General features: G+C 34.5%; 1 protein-coding gene across 1 annotated transcript; it reads left to right on the forward strand.

Annotated features, from left to right (window-relative positions):
- Positions 1-18479: 18479 nt before the first annotated feature.
- Positions 18480-21667, forward strand: LOC120185482 (transcription factor bHLH153-like). The gene is made up of 6 exons (XM_039189685.1): positions 18480-18808; positions 19949-20072; positions 20392-20457; positions 20611-20676; positions 20916-20984; positions 21140-21667. Exons 1-6 carry the CDS (start codon positions 18789-18791, stop codon positions 21290-21292), a joined length of 498 nt encoding a protein of 165 aa, XP_039045616.1. The 5' UTR covers positions 18480-18788; the 3' UTR covers positions 21293-21667.
- The last annotated feature ends 1091 nt before the right edge of the window (positions 21668-22758 follow it).

The raw sequence follows: 22758 nt of genomic DNA on the forward strand, positions 1-22758 counted from the left end.
CAAAACCGAGGCAGCCAAACTAGTGGAATCTACTGCAGGAGGGCGTTGGACTCTGGATTTGGGAAGGATTTTGAACTCTCTGGTAGATGGGTTCCAAAGGGCAGCCTACCAGCATCATGTAAGCACAAGATCCCATTACAAGGACCATCAACTACAGGTGCATACCAACAATTCTCGAAAAAGGGTAAGTGAATATTGTGTTTCACTCTAAAGTTTTGGCCTTTCTCGGTCGAAAGTTGAGAGAAATAATGGATGTCATCATGGGGTTACCGTGGCAACGTTTGAGGAGGAGATTGAGGTTGTTGTTTTTTGAGGTTGTTCTGCTGATGTTTGGCGATGAAATGGGGGGTTTGAAAAGATGAAGACCAAGGCTTACAAACGCACCCGAAACGTACCAAGGATTGACGGGAAGCTTTGAGAGGATCTCCAACACCAACATCTCTGGTAACTCGGCTCTACTTTTGCCCAACGCTTGCATCTTCTTCCTCTCTCTTTTTTACTTCGTCGTTTCCTCCGCGTTCTTATTCAAGATTTTATCTTGGGGAAGATAAATGAGGACTTAAATGAAAGAAAACAAGGAAGACGACAAAAAACAATAACAAGTAAACATCACACGTTTTTGTTTATTTGTTAACAAGAAAAGGATGATGGGAGCTTGTTAAATACGTGGAAGGTTAATAAATGTATAATTATTATGATGATAAAATGTGTATAATCCCAAGCTACCTTTTTTAACAGCATCATGACGTTATCGACTGAAGTAAATCTTTCACCTGAGTTGGAGATTATAATGAGAGTTTCACGTAACGATGATTAAAAATATTTAAATATATATTATTTTATAATCACGTTGATTAATTTAATTAAAAATATTATAATTAAAAGAATTATAACTCGTCAAACATAGCCTAGACGAATTTTCACTTCCGTTAATAATTTTTTATCACAACGAAGAGAGCGTTACCTTGATGATTCAAGGTAGATTCAAAAGACCATTAATGGTCTTAAGATTATCAGATTCTAATTATATTCGTCTACATCCAAACCTCTATGCACGTCGTAGAGCATCACATATCGGCCGCAACTCTGCATTCAATTCTAAATATTAAACTATACTTCGAGAAGAGCCTAAGAGCCGGTTACTTTGATCCAAGTAAAAAACACATCCTACGACATGATGGTCATCTGCAATATCAACCGTAACATCGGTATTGTTCGTGTATCATGTTCAAGGACGGAACTACTAACGGATTGGGGGGGGGGCATTTTTTTTTTTACATTTAATTTTATATAAAATTTAAATATTTTAGTCCCTGACCATATTGTGATTGTCGCATATTCATTCGAAGCCAATCCTCCATTGACAACAACTTAAACTCTCAGAAAACGTTCTACTGAACCAAGATACTCCAATAGTCCCGAACTTTTGAACAATCACGTAAAACATGCATCAAGAGAATCAAACAAATTATCTAAAGAATCAAACAAAGCATGCATTTGTATAATCTATGCTTTATATGGTCTCCTCTTACCAACTTTTTTGGGCTAAATACTATTTTTTTCGTTAAATTATTCTCGAAACTTTTAATTAGGATGTACGTTTCTCAACCCATCGTTAAAACAAATCACGTGACATAATATATTAAATTCAAAAAATAATTTTTTTTTAAAAAAAAATCTCTAATTTTTTTTTAAAGTAATATTAGATTTTTTAAAATTGAGGAATATTATGTTTTTTATAATATTTTTTGAAGTTTTATAAATCTAATATGTATAAAATATCATGTTCTACCAACAAGGTTAATTCAAGTGATAAGTAAGTTAATATCATTTAAATAGATTTTCGAGTTCAAATTCTTGTGTGCGTAGAAAATCCTTATTAGAAGACTCGCTCATCAAAGTCATGACAAAACCTAAGAACCAGGAGGAGAATAAAAATATATCATGCACTACGAGTCGTAACACAATCTTTTGTAACAAAGAGAGTATATCGGAGCAATTTACATCATGGTTGAAACATTTAGGGGTTAAATTGAATAAAAAATAATACCAAATGATAATAAAATACAACTCTAAGGACCAAAATATCATTTAACATTTCTTTAAAAATATGCACTTGTTTAATGGATAAAATATACAAAAAATCACTAAACTATGCTGAAATAATTTTTTTGACCTATGAACTTTCAAAAATTATAAAATAATAATCAAGTTTTAATTCAATTTCAAAATGATCACTACACCGTTAGCTGCCATCGCGGGGATGACATCGAATTCTGAACTAAAGGAAAATATTTCATTTGGTCTCTTAATTGTAGTAACTAAAATTTTATTTTGATATTTTTTAAATATTTATGAGCAATAATGCCAACAAATTTTGTAAAAAATATAAAAAAAATTTGTACTATACCTGGATGGATGCCGAGCATCGTAAAGAATATGACCATTTGCATTGCTCCAGTTCTTATCTGCATCTGCAGGATCATAAGATTCTATTTTATTCAAACTCAAAATGCATGAAAACATGGTGATCAAATCGAACAAAAATAAATCAAACAAAATAATTAACTTTATATTACTGTAAATGCATCATTCTGGTAATTGAATATTATTGTACAAAAAATGAAAGGTATAACTACAGGTTGCCAACACTTGGCCTCAATTGTTAAATTGCAAAATTTTATACAAACTCTGTGTTTTGCCACACAAAGGCACAAGGACTTGTCATGTACAACTCTTTTGCAGAAAGAAGGAACAATCTCCAGAAACATTCCACAAAGGAAACAAATCGAAATCGCTTGAAGAATCATGCATATCTAACCCATTTCCTCTGTTAATACCCTTGATCACGATTCGGTTCCGTTAAGAGCTGCATAATACGACTACAAGCCAAACCATCAGCAATCATAGTTGAAGTTAGAAACCAACTTGCATTTATATAGCCCAATGCCTACAAGTAAGCAATTGGTTGAAGAAAGAGGTAGGAAAAACACAGACAAGCAGTGGTTGCCGATGGTTTGAGTTTCGTTTTTACAGGACAAGACATGATCATAATAACAAACGATGATAATAATAGCTCCCATGTTCAACTTCAAATTACATTCAAACCTCGAAAATTCATTAAAACAACCAAAAACAAACAGGATTCTACCGCCTTTCTCCGTATTTACAAAACAAGCAGAAGACATATATGGAGAGCCAACAATAATAGCATTATTGGAAAACCTCATAAGACAATATAGTAGACATAAACTGCACACAAAGAGAGGAAATCCCATTGAATCTTACCCCTTTTTGTTGTAGTTCCACATGGATGTTTGGGTTCAGTATCAAGTTGATGCGTCTTCAGCTGGCCGACGTATTATATGTTCCTCGTGTTCTGCTCTTCCATTGACTGAAACCAAGTTCTCGGCATAAACAATGATGTAAATGGCCAAATTTGCATGGATGCCAAGATGTTTAAGCTCTCGTTTCGAGGGGTCAAACAACACTAGTTCATGATCTGGGGTCTCAAGGAACAATTCAACCATTTTTCCAAAACCTCAATGGTCTCTTGATTCCAGAAACAGATTCAATAGTGAATTGTTTAGTCCATGATCCATTCATGACCCATAAATCAAAGACTTATCGGTTCCTAGCAACGGATAAACAATAATACCAAGCAATCCCTTAAACCCCAGAACTTCAACAAAAAACCTAACAAATTCAGGCAACGGTAAAGTCGAAAACTTTTCATTAACCATGTCAAATGAAAGAAAAAGTCATCAAAATTCCCACTTGCCTGCCAATAATAACATCCATTTATATAATATTGAACTCAGGAGGACCATCATAAGGATAAACGTCAGGAGCTGGAATTTCCTTCCATGAACCAATTTTAAGGGAATATAACTCAACCTGGTGATTCCTATCAGGAATTCTGCTCACATCTTCCTTGTGTTCAAAATAATTAGTAACAAATCTTACAACTTTATAGTCATCGATTTGGGAATCAAACCCAAAACCAAGGCAATCAAAACTAGTGAAATCTGCTAAAGGAGGCCGAGAGACAGAGATCGAGGAAGAATTTTGAACTCCCTAGTTGATGGATTCCAAAGGGAAACCTTATCATCCTCTTTTAAACACCAATCCATTACAAGGACCAGAAACTGCAGGACCAGAGCGGCAATGCTCGAAAACGGGTAAGTGAATGTTGTGTTTGACTGTATAGTTTTGGCCTTTCTCGATGAAAGTTGGGAGAAATAATGGGAGACTTGGGTCTGGAACTGAACGTTTGAGGAGGAGATTAAGGTTGTTTCTTCTGAGGTTGTTTTGGTGATGTTTCGAAATGAAATGAGGGGTTCGAAAATATGAAGACGCGGCTTGCAGACGCACCTGAAACGTGTCAAGGATTAACAGGAAGATTTGAGAGAATGTCCAAAACCACCATTTCTGGTACCTCGATTCTAGTTCTGCTACGTCCTTGCGTCCTCTTTATCTGTGTTTTATCGATGATTGGATTTGGAGAACTAAATCCAATGAAAGAGATTTACGATTTTTTTTTTTTGTCTGACGAGAAAAGTGCAACGGCAATGTGCAAAGATTAGCAATCAAATGTTCTTGGACTGCACTGCCGGGCCTGGCCGAGCCCTCTGCTTCTTCTCTAACCCATGAGCTTATCCTAAACACAACTTACCTTTTATTTAATTTAGGGTAAATTACACAAATGATCGACTATAAGATGATACTTTGTTAAGTCTACAATTATTAAAAATTACAATTTTTTCCTAAACTTCTAGGGCATTGCTTGTTGAGTTCCTCTGCTATTAAAAGTTACAAAATTGCCATTCGATTATTCATTTATTCTAAACTTGTCATTTTCTGTTGAAAAATTAACATTCGTCTGAACAAGACGTTAACAAGCTGAATTGGATACAATAGTATTTTGAGATTCTCCGATAAGATTTTATCATATCTCAGTCAATATATTAGCGTCTAGCTCATACTATAGTAATTTTTTTAATGAAAAAATGCGAGTTCAAACATATGAATAGTCGAGTGATCATTTTGTAACTTTTAATAGTCGGTAGACTTAACAAAATAATGCATTATAGTTAAAGGATCGTTTTGTAACTTTTAATAGTTGAAGAACTCGACAAAATAATACCCTATAGTCTTAGGGTTATTTGTTTACTTTACCCTTTAATTTAAGGTAAAATATGAGAACCAATTGAATTGTCTCAATGGTAAAGGTGAGTTTAGTTATTCATAGAGATTTCAATTCGAGCAATTGCATATACATAACTTATGCACATCATTAAAAAATTATTTAAAAATGTATTATTTTATAATCATTTTAATACTTTAATATTATATCAAATTAATCTTTAATTTACTCTTCCTCCGACGGCCTAGTTTCTCTTCTCTCTAATAAAATATAGTTTTTTTCCTTTTCGTTTAGTTTTCTCGACTTTGTTAACCGTAATCTTCTAAATTCATGTTTTATGATTTAGATAATTCAACTACCATCAATTTAGAAATATTACACTTCCTCAATCAAATATAATTAATAAAAATATTGTATTTAAAGTATCATATGTTTTTATCTAAGCTCTAAAAATTATGTATTTAAGTAATACTTTATATACTTAAATGAGAAAAATAAATACTTTACGCAGAGGCAGAACTAGAAATTTTAAATTCAAAAAAATTGAATTTAACTTCAGTCAACTCGTAATTTTATAAATTCAACTCGAGTCGAAAAGACTTCAAATTTGAGTCGAGTTATAAAATAAAACTCGAGTAACTTGAATAAATCAAAAAATTTAATAATTAGTGAATTATTTTTCAATTTTAAGTTGAGTCCCTCAATCTTACGTGACATATGAGTATTGTATATGAAAAAAATATGAAAATATTTATATCTATATTGTGTATTGTTATAGAAAACGTTTAAATTAAAATTAAATAGTAATATAACATTATATATATATATATGTAATTAAATTTAAACAAACTCGAACAATTTAATTAAAAAATCATATAAAGATTAAGTTATAAAATAATATTTATCAACTTGACAAACTCGAAACTTTTTTACATAACTTGACTTGAAAGCATTCAATACTCACCTCTAATCATAGTTTTAAATTTAAGTTGTTGGAAAATTAAGTTTTAAATTTTTATTATATAATTTTTTTCAAAGGTTATAGTCAATTAATTTTTAAAAAGTGTTAAAATCTATTTAAAAGTCGTGTCATTTATTCTCTGGAATTTTTAGAACAGTGACTTTAAGTACTTGTTTTAATAAAAAAAATTATTTTAAATATATATTTTACCTATAAAGATTACTTTAAATATTTTATTTTGATTTTAAAAATATTTAAATGAAAAAATGATACTGTATTTTATGTAATTGTTTGTAATACAAACCTATGTATGAGAGAGGGAGAGATTGAAACCGTGTGGGTCCCATACTTAACCCTACCATCTTTAAGACTAAATCCTCGTAGACTTTTTTTTTGCGCACGGTCTAAGTGACACCAACCACTCCCCACTTTTCTGGTAATGGTTTTGAACGCCACGCTCTTAGTTTCGCTTGCCACGTGTGTATAGTCGGTCCACACAGCACAAGGATAGGTGAGAGTAGAGCGAGTTGGAGGGGAAAGAGAGAAGCATCGGAAGAAGGTGGTTTTGGACAAAGGACGTGGGCCCACTTTCCAGAAAAACCGCCAACCTGGGTATTGAATTGAAGCTGCTCTGACAAGATATCCAAACCCTCCAATTACAAGCACAACACGTAAAATGCAATCTCAATTGAGATTAAATATATATATATATATATATATATATATATATATATAAAATTCTATTTAAAGATAACTATTAATTATTTAATATTAAACGTTCATACTTTTATGATATTTTTTGTGCTCGAATCAGAGATTTTACTGAGTAATAATGATTGTTTTATTAACGAGATCATTTGGTTCGTTCACGAAATATTATATCTTAATTAAGAGTTTAAATTATAATATTATGAATGAAGTAAATAAATTTGAGAAAGTTAGCACATAACATATCTTTATAAAATCTAATCTAAAATAATCGATTAAACAAAAAGATAGAATGTCATTTTCTTAAAATAAAACAAAACAAATTTAATATTAAAATTATTTAATTATTCGTCATAATTTCATGAATGGTGTAATAAAGGGTATATTATCAATGCATCAAATATAAATTTATAAAAAAATATATATTTTAAAGTCAATCTTCACGAGTAGGATGGTTATTTGATGGAAGGAGAAACATTTGACGGTGAGTTTATCAAATAAATTTATCATTCAAAGCTTTTTTTAAATAGTTCTAATCGAATTTAAAAAATTTAAGTCAAATTAAATATATAAATTTAATTTTTTATTTAAATTTCAAATTTAATTATTTATAATTGTCGCAACCGTCTTTCGGTTAGGGCCCGGAATTGGGCTTCGACTTGAAAATTGTGGATTGGGAGTCGCCACCGACCACTTTAAAACGAATTTAGGTGGATCGGACACCATCTTATCTGATCTGCGTTGTACCAGAAACGTGTCGGGTTCGGGAGTCGGTTACGGTCAAGGAAGGATTAGCACCCTTGAACCGCCCTTTCGGTACCAATTAATTTGTCGGTTGTCTTTAATTGCGAAAATTAGAATTTAAATTAAAATTAAATTCATTCGATCCGAATTACTTACCATTTGATCGGCTGAAATCATGACTGAAACAAAATATGTTAGATAAAAAGCGAAAACAAAATGCTAAAAAATAAAAAATATAAAAAATAATAATAATAATGAAAGAAAGAAATAATAAATAATAATAAAAGGTTAAATTAAAAAATATTTAAAAAGTAAAATAAAAAATAAAGATAAAATTTAGGATCAAATTGGAACAAATTGAGCTTAATGAATTAGAAAATGAACTGCAAAAGAACAAATAAAAGTTAGGGGACCAATTCACAGAATAAAAAATATAAATAGGGACCAAATTGATTAAATCGAAAATTCAGAGGCCAAATTACATACAGTGACCAGATTGTAAAACGATTCAAAGTTTGAGGGATGGCGGAGAAGATTTAAAAATCCCGTAATTTCACTATGGTCCTTCGTATATAAATACCAAAACCGGCCTATTTTGAATCATTTCTCTCCATTTTCCAGATTTCTTCTCTCAAATGAGAGATATCTCTCTCAAACAGCCCTTCCTCGGGCGATATCCGGCCACCGTCTGGTGGCCCACTCAGCCGCACCGCCGCCGCCCCGGCCGCCGGAAACAAAACCAAACCTTAGCAAGATGTTCCCCTTAACCCCGTAAACACGAAACCAAGCCTAAAATCCCCAAAAACCCCACCTACCGGAGTAGATCTAAACAAAAAGTCTCGACCTTTTACCTTTCTGGCGACCTTTTCGCTTCTGTTCTCGCCGTGCCCGCTCTCGGTTTCTCTTGGCTTTGGCCTTTTTATGTATTCCTTTACTTGTGTTTGGGGTTTGGCTTCAGTGATGTTATTTTGGCTCTGTTTTCGTGTACTTTAGTACTGTTGATGCTGTGTTGATGTTGTGATGTTCTATGTTTTTGTTGTGTTGATGTGTTTTGACTGTGTGGTACACGATGATGGTTTCTGGTCTTGGTTTCTTTGTTCTCTCGGTGTGCTGTGCCCGATTCTTGGGTTTTCCAGTGGATGTTTTCTGACCCTGGCAGTGACTTGGCCGTGGGTTTTTATAACCCCTGCCGGCCGTTGAGAACCCCGGATATTGTGGAGTGCTCGGTTCGTGGTTGACCGACCATCCCGGGATGGGTCAGTCCCGGGATAACGGCCGGCCGTTTCGCTCATGACCCTTGAACTCCCGTGCGGCGCGGTGACTAAACGTGTTTTAGGGTTTCCAAACCCTAAACTCCAACAGGCTGGATCAGGCCTGTCCTACGGGCTGGAGCCGTGCCTGTGTTGGATTAAAAAAACTGGACCCTGAACTTGGACCTGGAAAAGACCAAAACAATAAAATAAAATAAAAATAAAATAAATAATAAATAATATATATATACATAAATATTTTCAAAAACATATAATATATAAATTTCAAAATGTTTTTAAACTATATAATATATGAATTTTTTCAACATGTTTTCAAAAAAAAGATTATATAAATTTTCCCAAAACGTTTTAAAAACTATATAATATAAATGTTTTCAAAATGTTTTCAAAACTATAATATATATGTTTTCAAAAATGTTTTCAAAACTATATATATAAGTTTTCAAAATGATTTTAAAAATTATATATTATATATATTTTCTAAAATGTTTTCTTTTAAAACTATATATTATATAATTTTAAAAACTATTAAAAATTATATATTATATACGTAGTTTCAAAATATGTATATATATAAATATGTAGGTACATATAAAGGGGGAAAAAAATATGTCGACGAAAATTAGTGTCTACAGCTGCCCCTCTTTGTCCTTTTTCATGGAACGAAAAATAGGACAAAGATAAAAAGACATAAATTTTCGTTCTGTGGAGTTGAAAAATAACTCCCTGTCGAATTGGGTTGTGGATGGCTCCTCCGTCGCGAAGTCGAGTCCATCTCGAAATAATATAGAATTGAAGCCGCAGTTCGGGATTTGAATCGGGATGTGGCTTCTCGTTGTAGTCTGCTTCGGTCTTTTCCTCGGTTTAAAGATCTGGGTTGGAAAATTCGACTTGAAAGTAGTTTCTTGACTCCACCCTGTGGTTGATAGGCCCTCGAGCTGAATAAAATCGAACTCCGAAGGTCTTCGTTGACAAATAGCTTTTCTCGTCTTAAGCTATACTGCCGGAAAAACGGTTTATTGTCATTAAGGCACGGCTAACCCAAGTCTTCTTCTGGATATGAAAACCTTGATTGCAGCCAAACAGTAGTGTGATTGAGGTATCATCGAGCTGAATAGAGTTGAACTCGACAATTTTATTGACAAATAGCCCTTCTTGCCATGAGCTATGTTGTAAATGATATGACCTCGAAGTTGAGTGTAATTGAACTCGGGAGTCTTTGGCAGATGGCCCTTCTTGACTTAAGCTATGCTGCAAATGATATGCCTTGGAGCTGAGCGTAGTCAAACTCGAAGGTCTTTGATTGGCAGATAACCCTTCTTGACTTAAGTTATGCTGCAAATGATGCGCCCTCGAAGCTGAGCGTAATCGAACTCGGGGGTCTTTGGCAGATAGCCCTTCTCGACTTAAGCTATTCTGCAAATGATGTGCCTTGGAGCTGAGCGTAGTCGAACTCAAAGGTCTTTGCTAACAGATAACCCTTCTAGCCTTGAGTTATGCTGTAAATGTTATGCCCTTGAAGCTGAGTGTAATCAAACTTAAGGGTCTTTGGCAGATAGCTCTTCTCGACTTAAGCTATACTGCAAATGATGTGCCTTGGAGCTGAGCGTAGTCGAACTCAAAGGTCTTTTCTAACAGATAACCCTTCTAGCCTTGAGTTATGCTGTAAATGTTATGCCCTTGAAGCTGAGTGTAATCGAACTTAAGGGTCTTTGGCAGATAGCCCTTCTCGACTTAAGCTATTCTGCAAATGATGTGCCTTGGAGCTGAGCGTAGTCGAACTCGAAGGTTTTGGTGGCAGGTAGCCCTTCTGGCCTTGAGCTAAGCTGCAAATAGTTTGTTTAAAAATGGCTTCCCTTTACGGGTCGAAAACGGTCATTATTCTTCCGGTGGTTCCCCTAAGCTGGTCTGGGAAAACCTACTGATAAATTCTGACAGCCGGATATCTTCCGTCGTGGAATTGAAATCTGGCTTGAAAGTGTTAACTGGAAACATGTTGCTCATTGTTGAGTTGAGCTGAACTGAATTTGATTTGAATTGGTTCTCGAACCCATCTGAAATTGGTTCTGAGATCTGTATATATGTAAAGTCGGTTGAGGTATAGCTTCTTGCTGCTGAGTTACACCATCGTTCTTTAAAGGTGCTTGCAAGTCGAGTAACCTTCATCCTGAAGTCGAAGCTTGACTCTGAAAGCTGCAAAATTATGTATGCTAAAATGATGAATGTGATGCACCTAAGTATGTCTAAGATGCATGCAACATGAATAAATTATGTGTTATTTCTTGGATGGAGTCTCGTGCTTTGCCTGCCAATCTGGTCCATGGAGTCGATCGTGCCCCATTTGCTTCTCGAGCTTGGGCTTTACAGACATTTCACATCTGAGATTGTTCTGTTTGAAAACGTTTTTCCTTTTTCTTGTTTTAGGAGAGAGAAATGATAAAAATGTTGTAAAGTATTGTTCGCAATTGAATCAAATTGTAAATGTGAGTTCAAAAATATCAAAGGAATCAAGAGCTCTTTTAATGCTTTCAGAGTTACAAATCTTTGACAAATGTTCAAAGGGACGAGTCGGCTTTAGGTTGGCCTCCTTTCTATGGTTTTTGGTAAAAAATGTCATTTTTTTAAAATATCGCAACATGCTTTGGCACTTTAATTGGGTGCGGACAAAATGACGCAACTAGCATGATCAATTACTAGACCTTTTATCTCAGTCCTCTGAAATCTTTCATTTGTTCAAGCTTTGTAGGCTCTTCCAACAAAGGCAGTGCAAAAAAATATCAGTCAAAAAATGAAATTCTTGAGTGCTCGTGTGTAGTTGACTATAACAGGTGTTCCTTAACTCCCTTAGTCCATTTTACCGAAAATTTCTTAGATAAATTTGATTTAATTTGTCATTATCTGGCTAGCTGAATCCATAAAGCCGGGGCATTTAACCAATTGCCTTAGAGGGACAACTTAACATTAAAATCACTCTTATCAAGTCAACTGAAGGGTTCATCTCATCACAGAGTCTTCAACCTGACAAGAGCAGTGGAGCAAACACCGAATTGCCAAGTGTCCGAGCAATGTCATGGTTTGAACGTAATCTACTCATAAGGCCAGGGCTTTCAAGTTTCCTCTATAACCAATTGCCTTAGCGGAATAACTCAGTTTTTACGGATTTAATTTCCTAAGATTGTCAAGAAGAACCTGTTATAGCCTAGGTGTTTTTGAAATTCAAGGAATCTCATCTTTAGAGTTCAATTTTCAAGCAACTGACCTAAACTGGATTCACCTACTCGACTCTTTCATTTGTAAAGATCATCATCGTCATTGAACGTCTTAAATAACAAACATAGTAATTGTCATATGCAAATGATGCCCCATGTCGTCCGCACCTTATGAAAGGAAAAGGGTATATTGGTTAATTACAAGAGCGGGGTATGGTGTTTGAGGGTATATTCTGGATAAGGTCAAAGTCCTTGTTTTAAATCATGTTACTTCGTCAAAGATTCGTAACTTTGAACCGTTTACAGAGTTTCTTAATTCAAATGATATGCAAAGAATTACAAATTTGCAAATATGATCCATTGCTTAACATCTTTTAAAGTAACATAAATTTGATTAAAATGTCTTTACAAAAACTTGAGAAAAAAAATGGAAGAAAAACAAAGTCAAACAGAATGCCTCAAATGATGAAATGATATTCTTCACTTGGATGCCCCCAAGTTGTTGAAGTCAATCCAGTTCTGGTTACGCATCTTTTGTACAACCCTCTTAAATGCGTAACAGTTCTCAATTGTGTGCCCTGGGACTCCGCCGTGATATTCACAATACGCATTCTCATCATACCACTTGGGGTATGGGGGCTTCATGGGTTCTACTGGATATGGTGACACCACATGGGTGTCAAGAAGTTGCTGGTAAAGCTCTTTGTAGGTCATGGGAATTGGGTCGAAATGTTCCCTTTCTCTCCTGGAATCTTGTTTAGAAGTACCTAACGGTACAACTGCAGTTGATTTTGGGCTGGAGATTGTAACACCTTTGCTGGAGTGTTTGATGTTGTTAACCTCTCCATCCCTCTCCCTCATAGGAGGCTTCTTACTGGCTTCCCCATCCTTAATTTTGCCTTGCTTTATGGCCGACTCAATCATTTCTCTGGCCATAACCAAGTCTGAAAAGCTTCCTGATGTGATCGCCACCAGATGCCCGAAGTATGGAGCCTTCAGAGTCTGTACGAAAAGTTTCCGAGTTTCCTTTTCATCTAACGGTGGATGAACTTGCACAGCCAAGTCCCTCCATTTTTGTGCGTACTGCCTGAAACTCTCGTTATGCTTCTTTTCCATGTTTTGTAGCATAACTCGATCTGGCCTTATATCATTGTTATGCTTGTATTGTTCCAGAAATGACTTGGCCAGGTCCTTCCAGGTCTTGATGTTTGATCGGCTGAGCTGGTTGTACCACCGAATGGCTGAGCCCGACAGACTATCCTGAAAACAGTGGATCAGGAGTTGGTCATTTCCTCCATATCCTGTCATCTTTCGGCAGAACATGGTGATGTGAGCGGATGGGCAACTATTCCCGTCAAACTTCTCGAACTCTGGGGACTTAAATTTCGGGGGAAGAACCAAGTCCGGGACTAGACTAAGTTCCGTTGCATCGATTTCATGGTAGTCACGGTCTCCTTTGACTATATTCATTTGGTCTTCCAATTGTTTGATTTTTTCCTCCATCTTCTTCGCTTTGTCCTCTTCATCCAAATCCGGTACATGGTAATAACCCGGATTGTTCTTAAGGTTAAATACAGAGGACGAGGGCTTTGCTTTTGCCGCCGATGAGTCCCCCCGAAGTTCTGGTAAGATTTCAGGTGAGATGACCACTTGTGGGGTAGGTTGTATAGTTACCCCTTCCGATGAACCTGCCCCAGGCACACTGGTCTGTTGTAGGCCAATTAACTTGGCAACGATCTGATCAACCAAGGACTCTTGGTTCTTTGTGATTGTTTCTAGAGTATTTCGACTGTTCTGGTTTATCTTGTCTTCTAGCTCTTTTTGTAGTTTTACCATATTCTCCTTGATTTGTGTAATTCTGGCTTCCATCCTCTTCTTTTTAAACGAGTGTTATGTGGATGGGGTGTGTCCAATACTTGAGGCGGTGTATCCAGTATTTGCTCCCTTTGATGAGACATGTATATATTAGTTAATGTGAATGCAAACAAAGTGCACAAAAAATAAGAAATGCAAAATGTCTAAATATGTGATGCATGAAATGTCTGAGGCATTGATCCAAAAAATGTGCCTGTTATTCTGAATAACCCCTATTGGTGACAAAAGTGTTACGTCTGAAGAGACAAAAAACTCTTTTTGATGGTACGAATCCTGTACAGCTCCTGACAGGTTGATTCGTCTTTTTCACTAGTTGAATATCCTGCCGAACCATCCCGGCTCCTTTGGCTAAAATGTGCAAATAATGAGATGCTTGCCCCCAAAAGGTTTCGAAGGACTGCATCTCCGGCTCTCACTATCTGCCGAGCTTGTTTCTAAAAATGCCATTGGAGCGAGAGAAACTATCCAAAGCTTGCTTCTTGAATTCATCAGCAATGGAATCCCGCTCAGTTAGGGTTTCACCATCTTGTTCTTGTAGTTTTTTTTAAAAGGAGCGACCGGGTCAGTGACCTTTTCCTCGTATTGCCCCTGCAACTTTGCCTTTGAGTATTCTCTGACCACGGCTGGACTTCTGAGCTTTTTATCTCTTTGTATTGTAACCCCTTTGTCCATTAATATTGATTATTCATGTTTAACAAACACATTTTTGGTGGATCAACACCCCGTTTTAAATGATGCGAATGATGAAAATAAAATAAAAGAAAACAAAAATAAAAAGAGTTAGTGAGGTAAATCAAAACAAAATGAAAAAAAATCCTACCCCACATGATATCTACCCCACATGCTTTAATTCCTACCCGGACATGATCTCTATCCCGTATGCTAATTTCAAACAAATCCTAACCGCATATTTGTCTAGTTCGCATGCTTTGAACAGAAAGTAAAGCATGAAATAAAACAGCCTAGGGTTTGAAGTGAGGTTTTGAGGTGGGCTCTAATTCTCCATAGTCTCCCGGTTTAGGTTCTAAAAAGGTACTCGAGTTCTCCTTGCCGGTGCCCCCTTGGGCTTGCCAGACCTTAGTCCTAAGCTCATTACAAGCTTGTGTGGACTAAGTTAAACTCGAGAGGACACATTCCCTTATGCCCATACGGTGAATAAATTCACACGAAGACATAAGGTATATGAATCCCGAAGGCTACTTGCTAGGCATATGCGGTGAATAAATTCACACGAATGCGTCGCTTTCACCCCCACTTAAAACGGGTTCGGAGCTCGGGTTTAGAGCTTAGAGATGACAATTTTGAAAAAATCTGAAATCATTAACAACGTCAGTACAACTATTTATTTGAAAAATAATCAAAGATAAATAATTGGAATCGAATAAATAAATTAAAATTAAAATTTACCATTTTCGCATAAAAGACAACCGAAAATTAATTTCGGCCTGACTCACTTACCTATCCCCAGCGGAGTCGCCAAGCTGTCGCAACCGTCTTTCGGTTGGGCCCCAGAATTGGGCTTCGACTTGAAAATTGTGGATTGGGAGTCGCCACCGACCACTTTAAAACGAATTTAGGTGGATCGGACACCATCTTACCTGATCTGCGTTGTACCAGAAACGTGTCGGGTTCGGTAGTCGGTTACGGTCAAGGAAGGATTAGCACCCTTGAACCGCCCTTTCGGTACCAATTAATTTGTCGGTTGTCTTTAATTGCGAAAATTAGAATTTAAATTAAAATTAAATTCATTCGATCCGAATTACTTACCATTTGATCGGCTGAAATCATGACTGAAACAAAATATGTTAGATAAAAAGCGAAAACAAAATGCTAAAAAATAAAAAATATAAAAAATAATAATAATAATGAAAGAAAGAAATAATAAAATAATAATAAAAGGTTAAATTAAAAAAATATTTTAAAAGTAAAATAAAAAAATAAAGATAAAATTTAGGATCAAATTGGAACAAATTGAGCTTAATGAATTAGAAAATGAACTGCAAAAGAACAAATAAAAGTTAGGGGACCAATTCACAGAATAAAAAATATAAATAGGGACCAAATTGATTAAATCGAAAATTCAGAGGCCAAATTACATACAGTGACCAGATTGTAAAACGATTCAAAGTTTGAGGGATGGCGGAGAAGATTTAAAAATCCCGTAATTTCACTATGGTCCTTCGTATATAATACCAAAACCGGCCTATTTTGAATCATTTCTCTCCATTTTCCAGATTTCTTCTCTCAAATGAGAGATATCTCTCTCAAACAGCCCTTCCTCGGGCGATATCCGGCCACCGTCTGGTGGCCCACTCAGCCGCACCGCCGCCGCCCCGGCCGCCGGAAACAAAACCAAACCTTAGCAAGATGTTCCCCTTAACCCCGTAAACACGAAACCAAGCCTAAAATCCCCAAAAACCCCACCTACCGGAGTAGATCTAAACAAAAAGTCTCGACCTTTTACCTTTCTGGCGACCTTTTCGCTTCTGTTCTCGCCGTGCCCGCTCTCGGTTTCTCTTGGCTTTGGCCTTTTTATGTATTCCTTTACTTGTGTTTGGGGTTTGGCTTCAGTGATGTTATTTTGGCTCTGTTTTCGTGTACTTTAGTACTGTTGATGCTGTGTTGATGTTGTGATGTTCTATGTTTTTGTTGTGTTGATGTGTTTTGACTGTGTGGTACACGATGATGGTTTCTGGTCTTGGTTTCTTTGTTCTCTCGGTGTGCTGTGCCCGATTCTTGGGTTTTCCAGTGGATGTTTTCTGACCCTGGCAGTGACTTGGCCGTGGGTTTTTATAACCCCCGCCGGCCATTGAGAACCCCGGATATTGTGGAGTGCTCGGTTCGTGGTTGACCGACCATCCCGGGATGGGTCAGTCCCAGGATAACGGCCGGCCGTTTCGCTCATGACCCTTGAACTCCCGTGCGGCGCGGTGACTAAACGTGTTTTAGGGTTTCCAAACCCTAAACTCCAACAGGCTGGATCAGGCCTGTCCTACGGGCTGGAGCCGTGCCTGTGTTGGATTAAAAAAACTGGACCCTGAACTTGGACCTGGAAAAGACCAAAACAATAAAATAAAATAAAAATAAAATAAATAATAAATAATATATATATACATAAATATTTTCAAAAACATATAATATATAAATTTCAAAATGTTTTTAAACTATATAATATATGAATTTTTTCAACATGTTTTCAAAAAAAAAGATTATATAAATTTTCCCAAAACGTTTTAAAAACTATATAATATAAATGTTTTCAAAATGTTTTCAAAACTATAATATATATGTTTTCAAAAATGTTTTCAAAAACTATATATATATATAAGTTTTCAAAATGATTTTAAAAATTATATATTATATATATTTTCTAAAATGTTTTCTTTTAAAACTATATATTATATAATTTTAAAAACTATTAAAAATTATATATTATATACGTAGTTTCAAAATATGTATATATATAAATATGTAGGTACATATAAAGGGGGGAAAAAATATGTCGACGAAAATTAGTGTCTACAATAATATTATAATAATGATATTCCTATTTAAATATCTGTCTTTAACTATATAAAACACACACATATATTTCATGCATTTTTTTACGTATATAAGATTTGTAATATTATTTAATAAATATCTTATAAAATTATACAATACGTCTATAAGACTAATTTTTTATAGAATAAAGTAGGACGGAGTCAAAAGATTGATGCAAAGGAAAGATTTGCAGAGTTACAATTACAAGACCAACTTGAATAAAAATATAAATTTGAGAGATTAAATTGAAAAGAGAGAAATTGCAATTATAAATTTCCTCCATTATATCGAGGAACTTGTGATTCAAATATAACAAAAATAAATTTAAAAAATACAAACAATCAGATTACTTAATTAAAAATCAAATGAATGGTTTTAATGTAGTTTATTTTACTCGAATAACAATATCTTTAATATTCAATTATTGAGATTAAAGGGTTGTTTGTTTGGCTATGAATAGAATCATTCAACGTTAAATGCTGAACCGTTTAACATTCAGCGTATTTGTTTTCAACTTCTGAATGAAGACTGTGCTGAATGATTTAACAAAAAATATTTAATGATTCAGCATCAAAGTACATTCTAAATGATTTAAAGTCATTACCAAATAACATGTTACATTCAGAGTTGATTCATACAAAAACTCTAAATTATTCAGGTCATTAAATTATTCAACGTTTAATTATTATGAAGTTATAAGTTGTTAGATTAAACAATAATTTATGAAAAGCGAAACCAGCTAAGGTTTGAAAAGAAACTTTGAAGAAAAATGGAAAAGCAGAAGCAGAGAGATTTCACTAGTCACTTTCGACCATGATTAGAAAAAATTAAATTAGATTAAATTAAAGATGGACAATAAATCAAAGGCTAAATCAACTACTCTTGTCTATGTCACTTTGCATGGTTGGATATTAGCTGTCAAATAACAATTTGTTTATATATATTTTCATTTTTCATAAATTTTCTTCCATAATCTCTTAAAAATTCCTATAAAAAGTAAACAACTTTTAACAAACCAACCCAGTCTCCCACATCTCTTTCCCATACACACTCTTTTTCAGCTTCTTTGAGCCTCTAGCAGGGTTGGGGTTTAAAGTTTTTGCAGATTTTGGATTTTTCTTGAAGTTCTTAACTTGTTTTTTTTTTTTTGCACTAAAGTTCCCTACAGAAAACTTTGCTGTTTTCAATGTTTTCTTGAAGAAGATTAGAACAAAACTGAATTCTGGAATTTTGGGCCTTTCCTCCAATAAACTGCAAAGATCTTTTGTTGAATTTTGGTCCTCAAAATTTTCAACTTACAGTACAGAGCCCGAGTTTCAGCTCTTTGGCCAATGCGAACTTTATGTTCTCGGTGAGTTGCTCAAATCCTTAGCTCTTTTGCTTTAAAGCAGCTTTATTTGTAATGTTTATTCAGTTTTTATACACAAGCATTTTTGGGTTTTTGTTTTTATTTTGAAATGATACTCTGTTTTTAATGAAACTGGAGTGGCTTGCTTGTGAGTGTAAAGCATGCTATTGTTTTGTATTATTGGATGCTTCAATGTTATCTCGAAAAATATTTGTTTAATCATAATTCTGTTGAGTAAAATAAAATTTGGTTGCTATTCTTAAGTCATTTTTATCGATTAAACTGCAAATTAGGTGTGTTTATGGCTCATCCATGCATGGATATGACTTCTTTCTTCTTCTCTTTTTTTTTTTTCAATTTTTCCTGTTCAGAAACTGGTCCCACTAGAGATCGTTCTTTGCATAATCACTAATGATCATGCTTTTTCCACCGTTTGATTAATTGAATCATTTGTAAGTACGTGTATATGATATATTGCTTTAGTTTTGACTTTTTCCAAGAATGGTTTAATTTACATTTTCGTATTGTTTTTCCAGTTTTATATGTTTGTTTTTCATTGATTCATGCAAATATCGTCTGTTTTTAAGCCTACAGTTGATATTTGATTATGGAGATATTGTTTTAAATTATGCTGTTGTGATTAAATTAATGGATGATTATCCGTTGACCAAAGAATGAATTTTCCTCCCACTTTATCATATTCAAATAATGCTAAAGTTGTGAACCGAGAATGAGATTACGTTGATTTTTATGCTTCAAGTTGGTTGTGTTCTTCCATGGATTCTGACTAAAGTATACTGCTCAACTAAAGTATCAATTTTCCATTTTGCTCTCACCTCCCCCGGCGAGGTGAGAATCGAGGGAAAATATGTAAAAAAGTTTGAATAGTTATTTAATCATGCTTACATGGATGATTTCATGTCACATTAGTTAGATGCTGATGATTTCAAGGCTTTCAATTGTTGATTAGATGGTCTTACATTAGTACGATGAATGTTCTTGGACAATCTCCGTCTTTAAGCATTGGATATCTTTGATATTCTTTTCATGACTGTGCAGCTTGATGAATGAGATCAGATGAGTTTCTGATTCTGGTGTTATTTCAGTGTGTGATGCTTTTTTTTTTTACTTTGTTTTAACCAGTGAAAAAGTGATAGAGATCGGAACGATGATGGAAAACAAAAGAAGCCCTTGCTCTGTTGATCATAGCAGTTTCACTTCTTTGGCATCGAAACGACAGAAGTCGGACTTATCGATCCCCACAAAGGTTTTTAGCCTTCTTCACTCAATTTTATACCTCCTCTTCGGAATATATATTCTTCTATAGTCATTTCATAACCATACTAAAGGAACCCCTCACCTTTCTTTTCGAAGGAAGATGCCTAATTTATATCCGCACGGCATAAACATCATTCTTTTGACGTATTTTAGGGGTTATATTCCTGAATATGGTCACGATTGCATCTTCTGTTATTATTATTTTACCTGCAATCTCAATTTGGTTTCTGCATTCTAAAACCAAGTATCATGTTGGATATGGTTGGTTTGTAGCTAATATAATCCTAATTTAATCCATTTCGCAATAGGATAAGAAAGATAAGGTCGGGGAACGAATTGTGACTCTGCAGCAGCTTGTTTCGCCATACGGAAAGGTACATTAATATTTTGTGCATCCAATATATGGGCATTATCAGTTCGGCAATACGGATTTTGTGCAACCACTGGAGTTTTTGCCTACAAACATCGTCTATTAGTACTTAATCGGGTCTTGCTATGATTTTGAAGCTCTATTCGGTTCATTGCAGACAGATACAGCTTCTGTTCTTTCCGAAGCGATGGAATACATACAGTTTCTTCATGAACAAGTTAAGGTCGGTTTTTCTTTTCCGTTTTTCCTAAATTATCATAGCATGTGTATCAGTTGGTTTTAGTTTCAATTTCTAAATGCATGCTTCTAAAGATCAACGATTGAAAATTCAGTGAGCATATACAGCCTATTAAGGCAATTACCAGTTGCCGTCTAGATCCAACATTCTTTGCACAATTTTGGCTTATGATTTTAACGATCATTGTAACGTTATTAATGGCTATGAGCTATGACCATGGTCAGGTTTTGAGTGCTCCGTATCTTCAAACCGGGCCTATAAATAACATGCAAGCGATCATTAAACCGAACCAGGTACTTAAACCATTTGTCAATCCTGTTCACGGAGACTGATTTGGTACAATATCTGTGTTGGATACACCATTTATGTTGAAACACAATAGAAACATGAATTTAAGGAGCCATCATTGAAAACTTATGGCCGGATTTTAAATCGGTTTTTCTTCCAGGATGTAGAGCATTATAGCCTGAGAAGCCAAGGACTATGCCTTGTTCCAATATCGTACACCGCGGGAGTTGCTCGTAGCAACGGTGCCGATATTTGGGCTCCCATCAAGACCACATCTCCTAAATTCGACAAGGCTATCTCACCGTTCAATTGACATTTCTCATCGGCTACCATAGTCTTTGAACATCACTCGAATGGAGTTCAAAAGATAACCAACATGATATCGGATGCACACATTTTCCTAATCTGATGCAAATTTATAGCATGAAGCACTAATACAGGATGTTTGTTGGCAAAAACTATTAGGCCTTGATCGCTAGGATTCTGGTATCAGAAAATGCAGTCCGGCACCTTCGTAGTTTTAAGCCGGTGCTCGGATTAAGCTGCATTTAATCTATTCAATTATAGAAGTCAGTTGCTCTCTCTTGATCGTTTTATGTAAAATGTAGATTGATGAAGATGAGTTGAATGGCTACTTTTAACCTGTATGTATTAATATTGGCGTCGAATCGAATTTCATGGTTAGTATTATCTTATATTGCCTCCTCTCTTCATTTATCTTAAAACATATATCATGTGTTAGGATATGACCTTCAAAGATGATCTAAATACATATCATCATCATATTAACATCAGTGTTAGGATGAATATATATATATATATCTAATTGAATTTTATATGTAAAACTTTTATACGTGGTTAGATAAAAATGGACAAAAAAAATTCTAATTTCAAGGTGGTACCAATGTAGATTTACAAATGATTAACATCAATATTCGATTTTATTTGTTGGAGTGATTTTTTTTCTCAATTTAAAGATTATATTAAATGTAAAGTTAAATTATTTGAGAATTGCATTAGTTTTTTTTAGAAAGAATTTAAAAATCTCATATATATATATATTATTAAACTAAAAATATAAAATTACATTGTAATATGAGATTTATCTTAAAATTCAGGTTATCAGTGAGAATTTTGAGAAGATTTGTCAGTCAAGTAGGGTCACATAAATGTGAAAGTCAAAGTTCAACAATGACTCTAATGCAGAGTTTGGACTTTTTTTTGCTAATTCTAATGTCAAACTTTTCTCACACTACTGTACTTGCTAATTCTAATGTCAAACTTTTCTCACTGTACTGTATTACCACACATGGTGCATCCTCCCAACGGCATTTTGTTAATGCAACTCTAATTTTTTAAATTATAAATCTAATTCTAATTTTACTTAAAAAAAGGAATAAAAAAGAATTCAACCTAATTTAAAAGAATATGAAGAAATAAAATGAGTAGCTTAAGTAATCGACCTAATATACTTTTATTCAGCTATAATTAACTCAAGAGAATTATGTTAATGACGAATTTAAAAATATTTTATAAAATAGATACACATATATTAAAGTAAGTTTGTGCGGGATAGATATAAATGAACATCTATTCATATATATATATTTTAATAATAAAATTGAGGGTAATGCCCCGAAGCATATATTTGTCTCAGTAACTTACATTTATTTTATTTTGTAAAAAGTTAACCATATTGGAATTCCAAATATATCTACTACATATATACACCAAAGGAATTTATATATATATATATATATATATATATATATTTTAAAA

The sequence above is a fragment of the Hibiscus syriacus genome, unplaced genomic scaffold (assembly GCF_006381635.1).
Source record: "Hibiscus syriacus cultivar Baekdansim isolate YM2019G1 unplaced genomic scaffold, ASM638163v2 tig00113123_pilon, whole genome shotgun sequence".
NCBI lineage: Eukaryota > Viridiplantae > Streptophyta > Magnoliopsida > Malvales > Malvaceae > Hibiscus > Hibiscus syriacus.

Excerpts from the sequence above, each read along its gene's own strand:
- LOC120185482 (XM_039189685.1), top strand. The coding sequence starts at position 18,789 with ATGCGAACTTTATGTTCTCG. Across the intron at positions 20,073-20,391 it reads ACTTATCGATCCCCACAAAG|GATAAGAAAGATAAGGTCGG; the intron begins GTTTTTAGCCTT and ends ATTTCGCAATAG. Across the intron at positions 20,677-20,915 it reads TTCTTCATGAACAAGTTAAG|GTTTTGAGTGCTCCGTATCT; the intron begins GTCGGTTTTTCT and ends GACCATGGTCAG.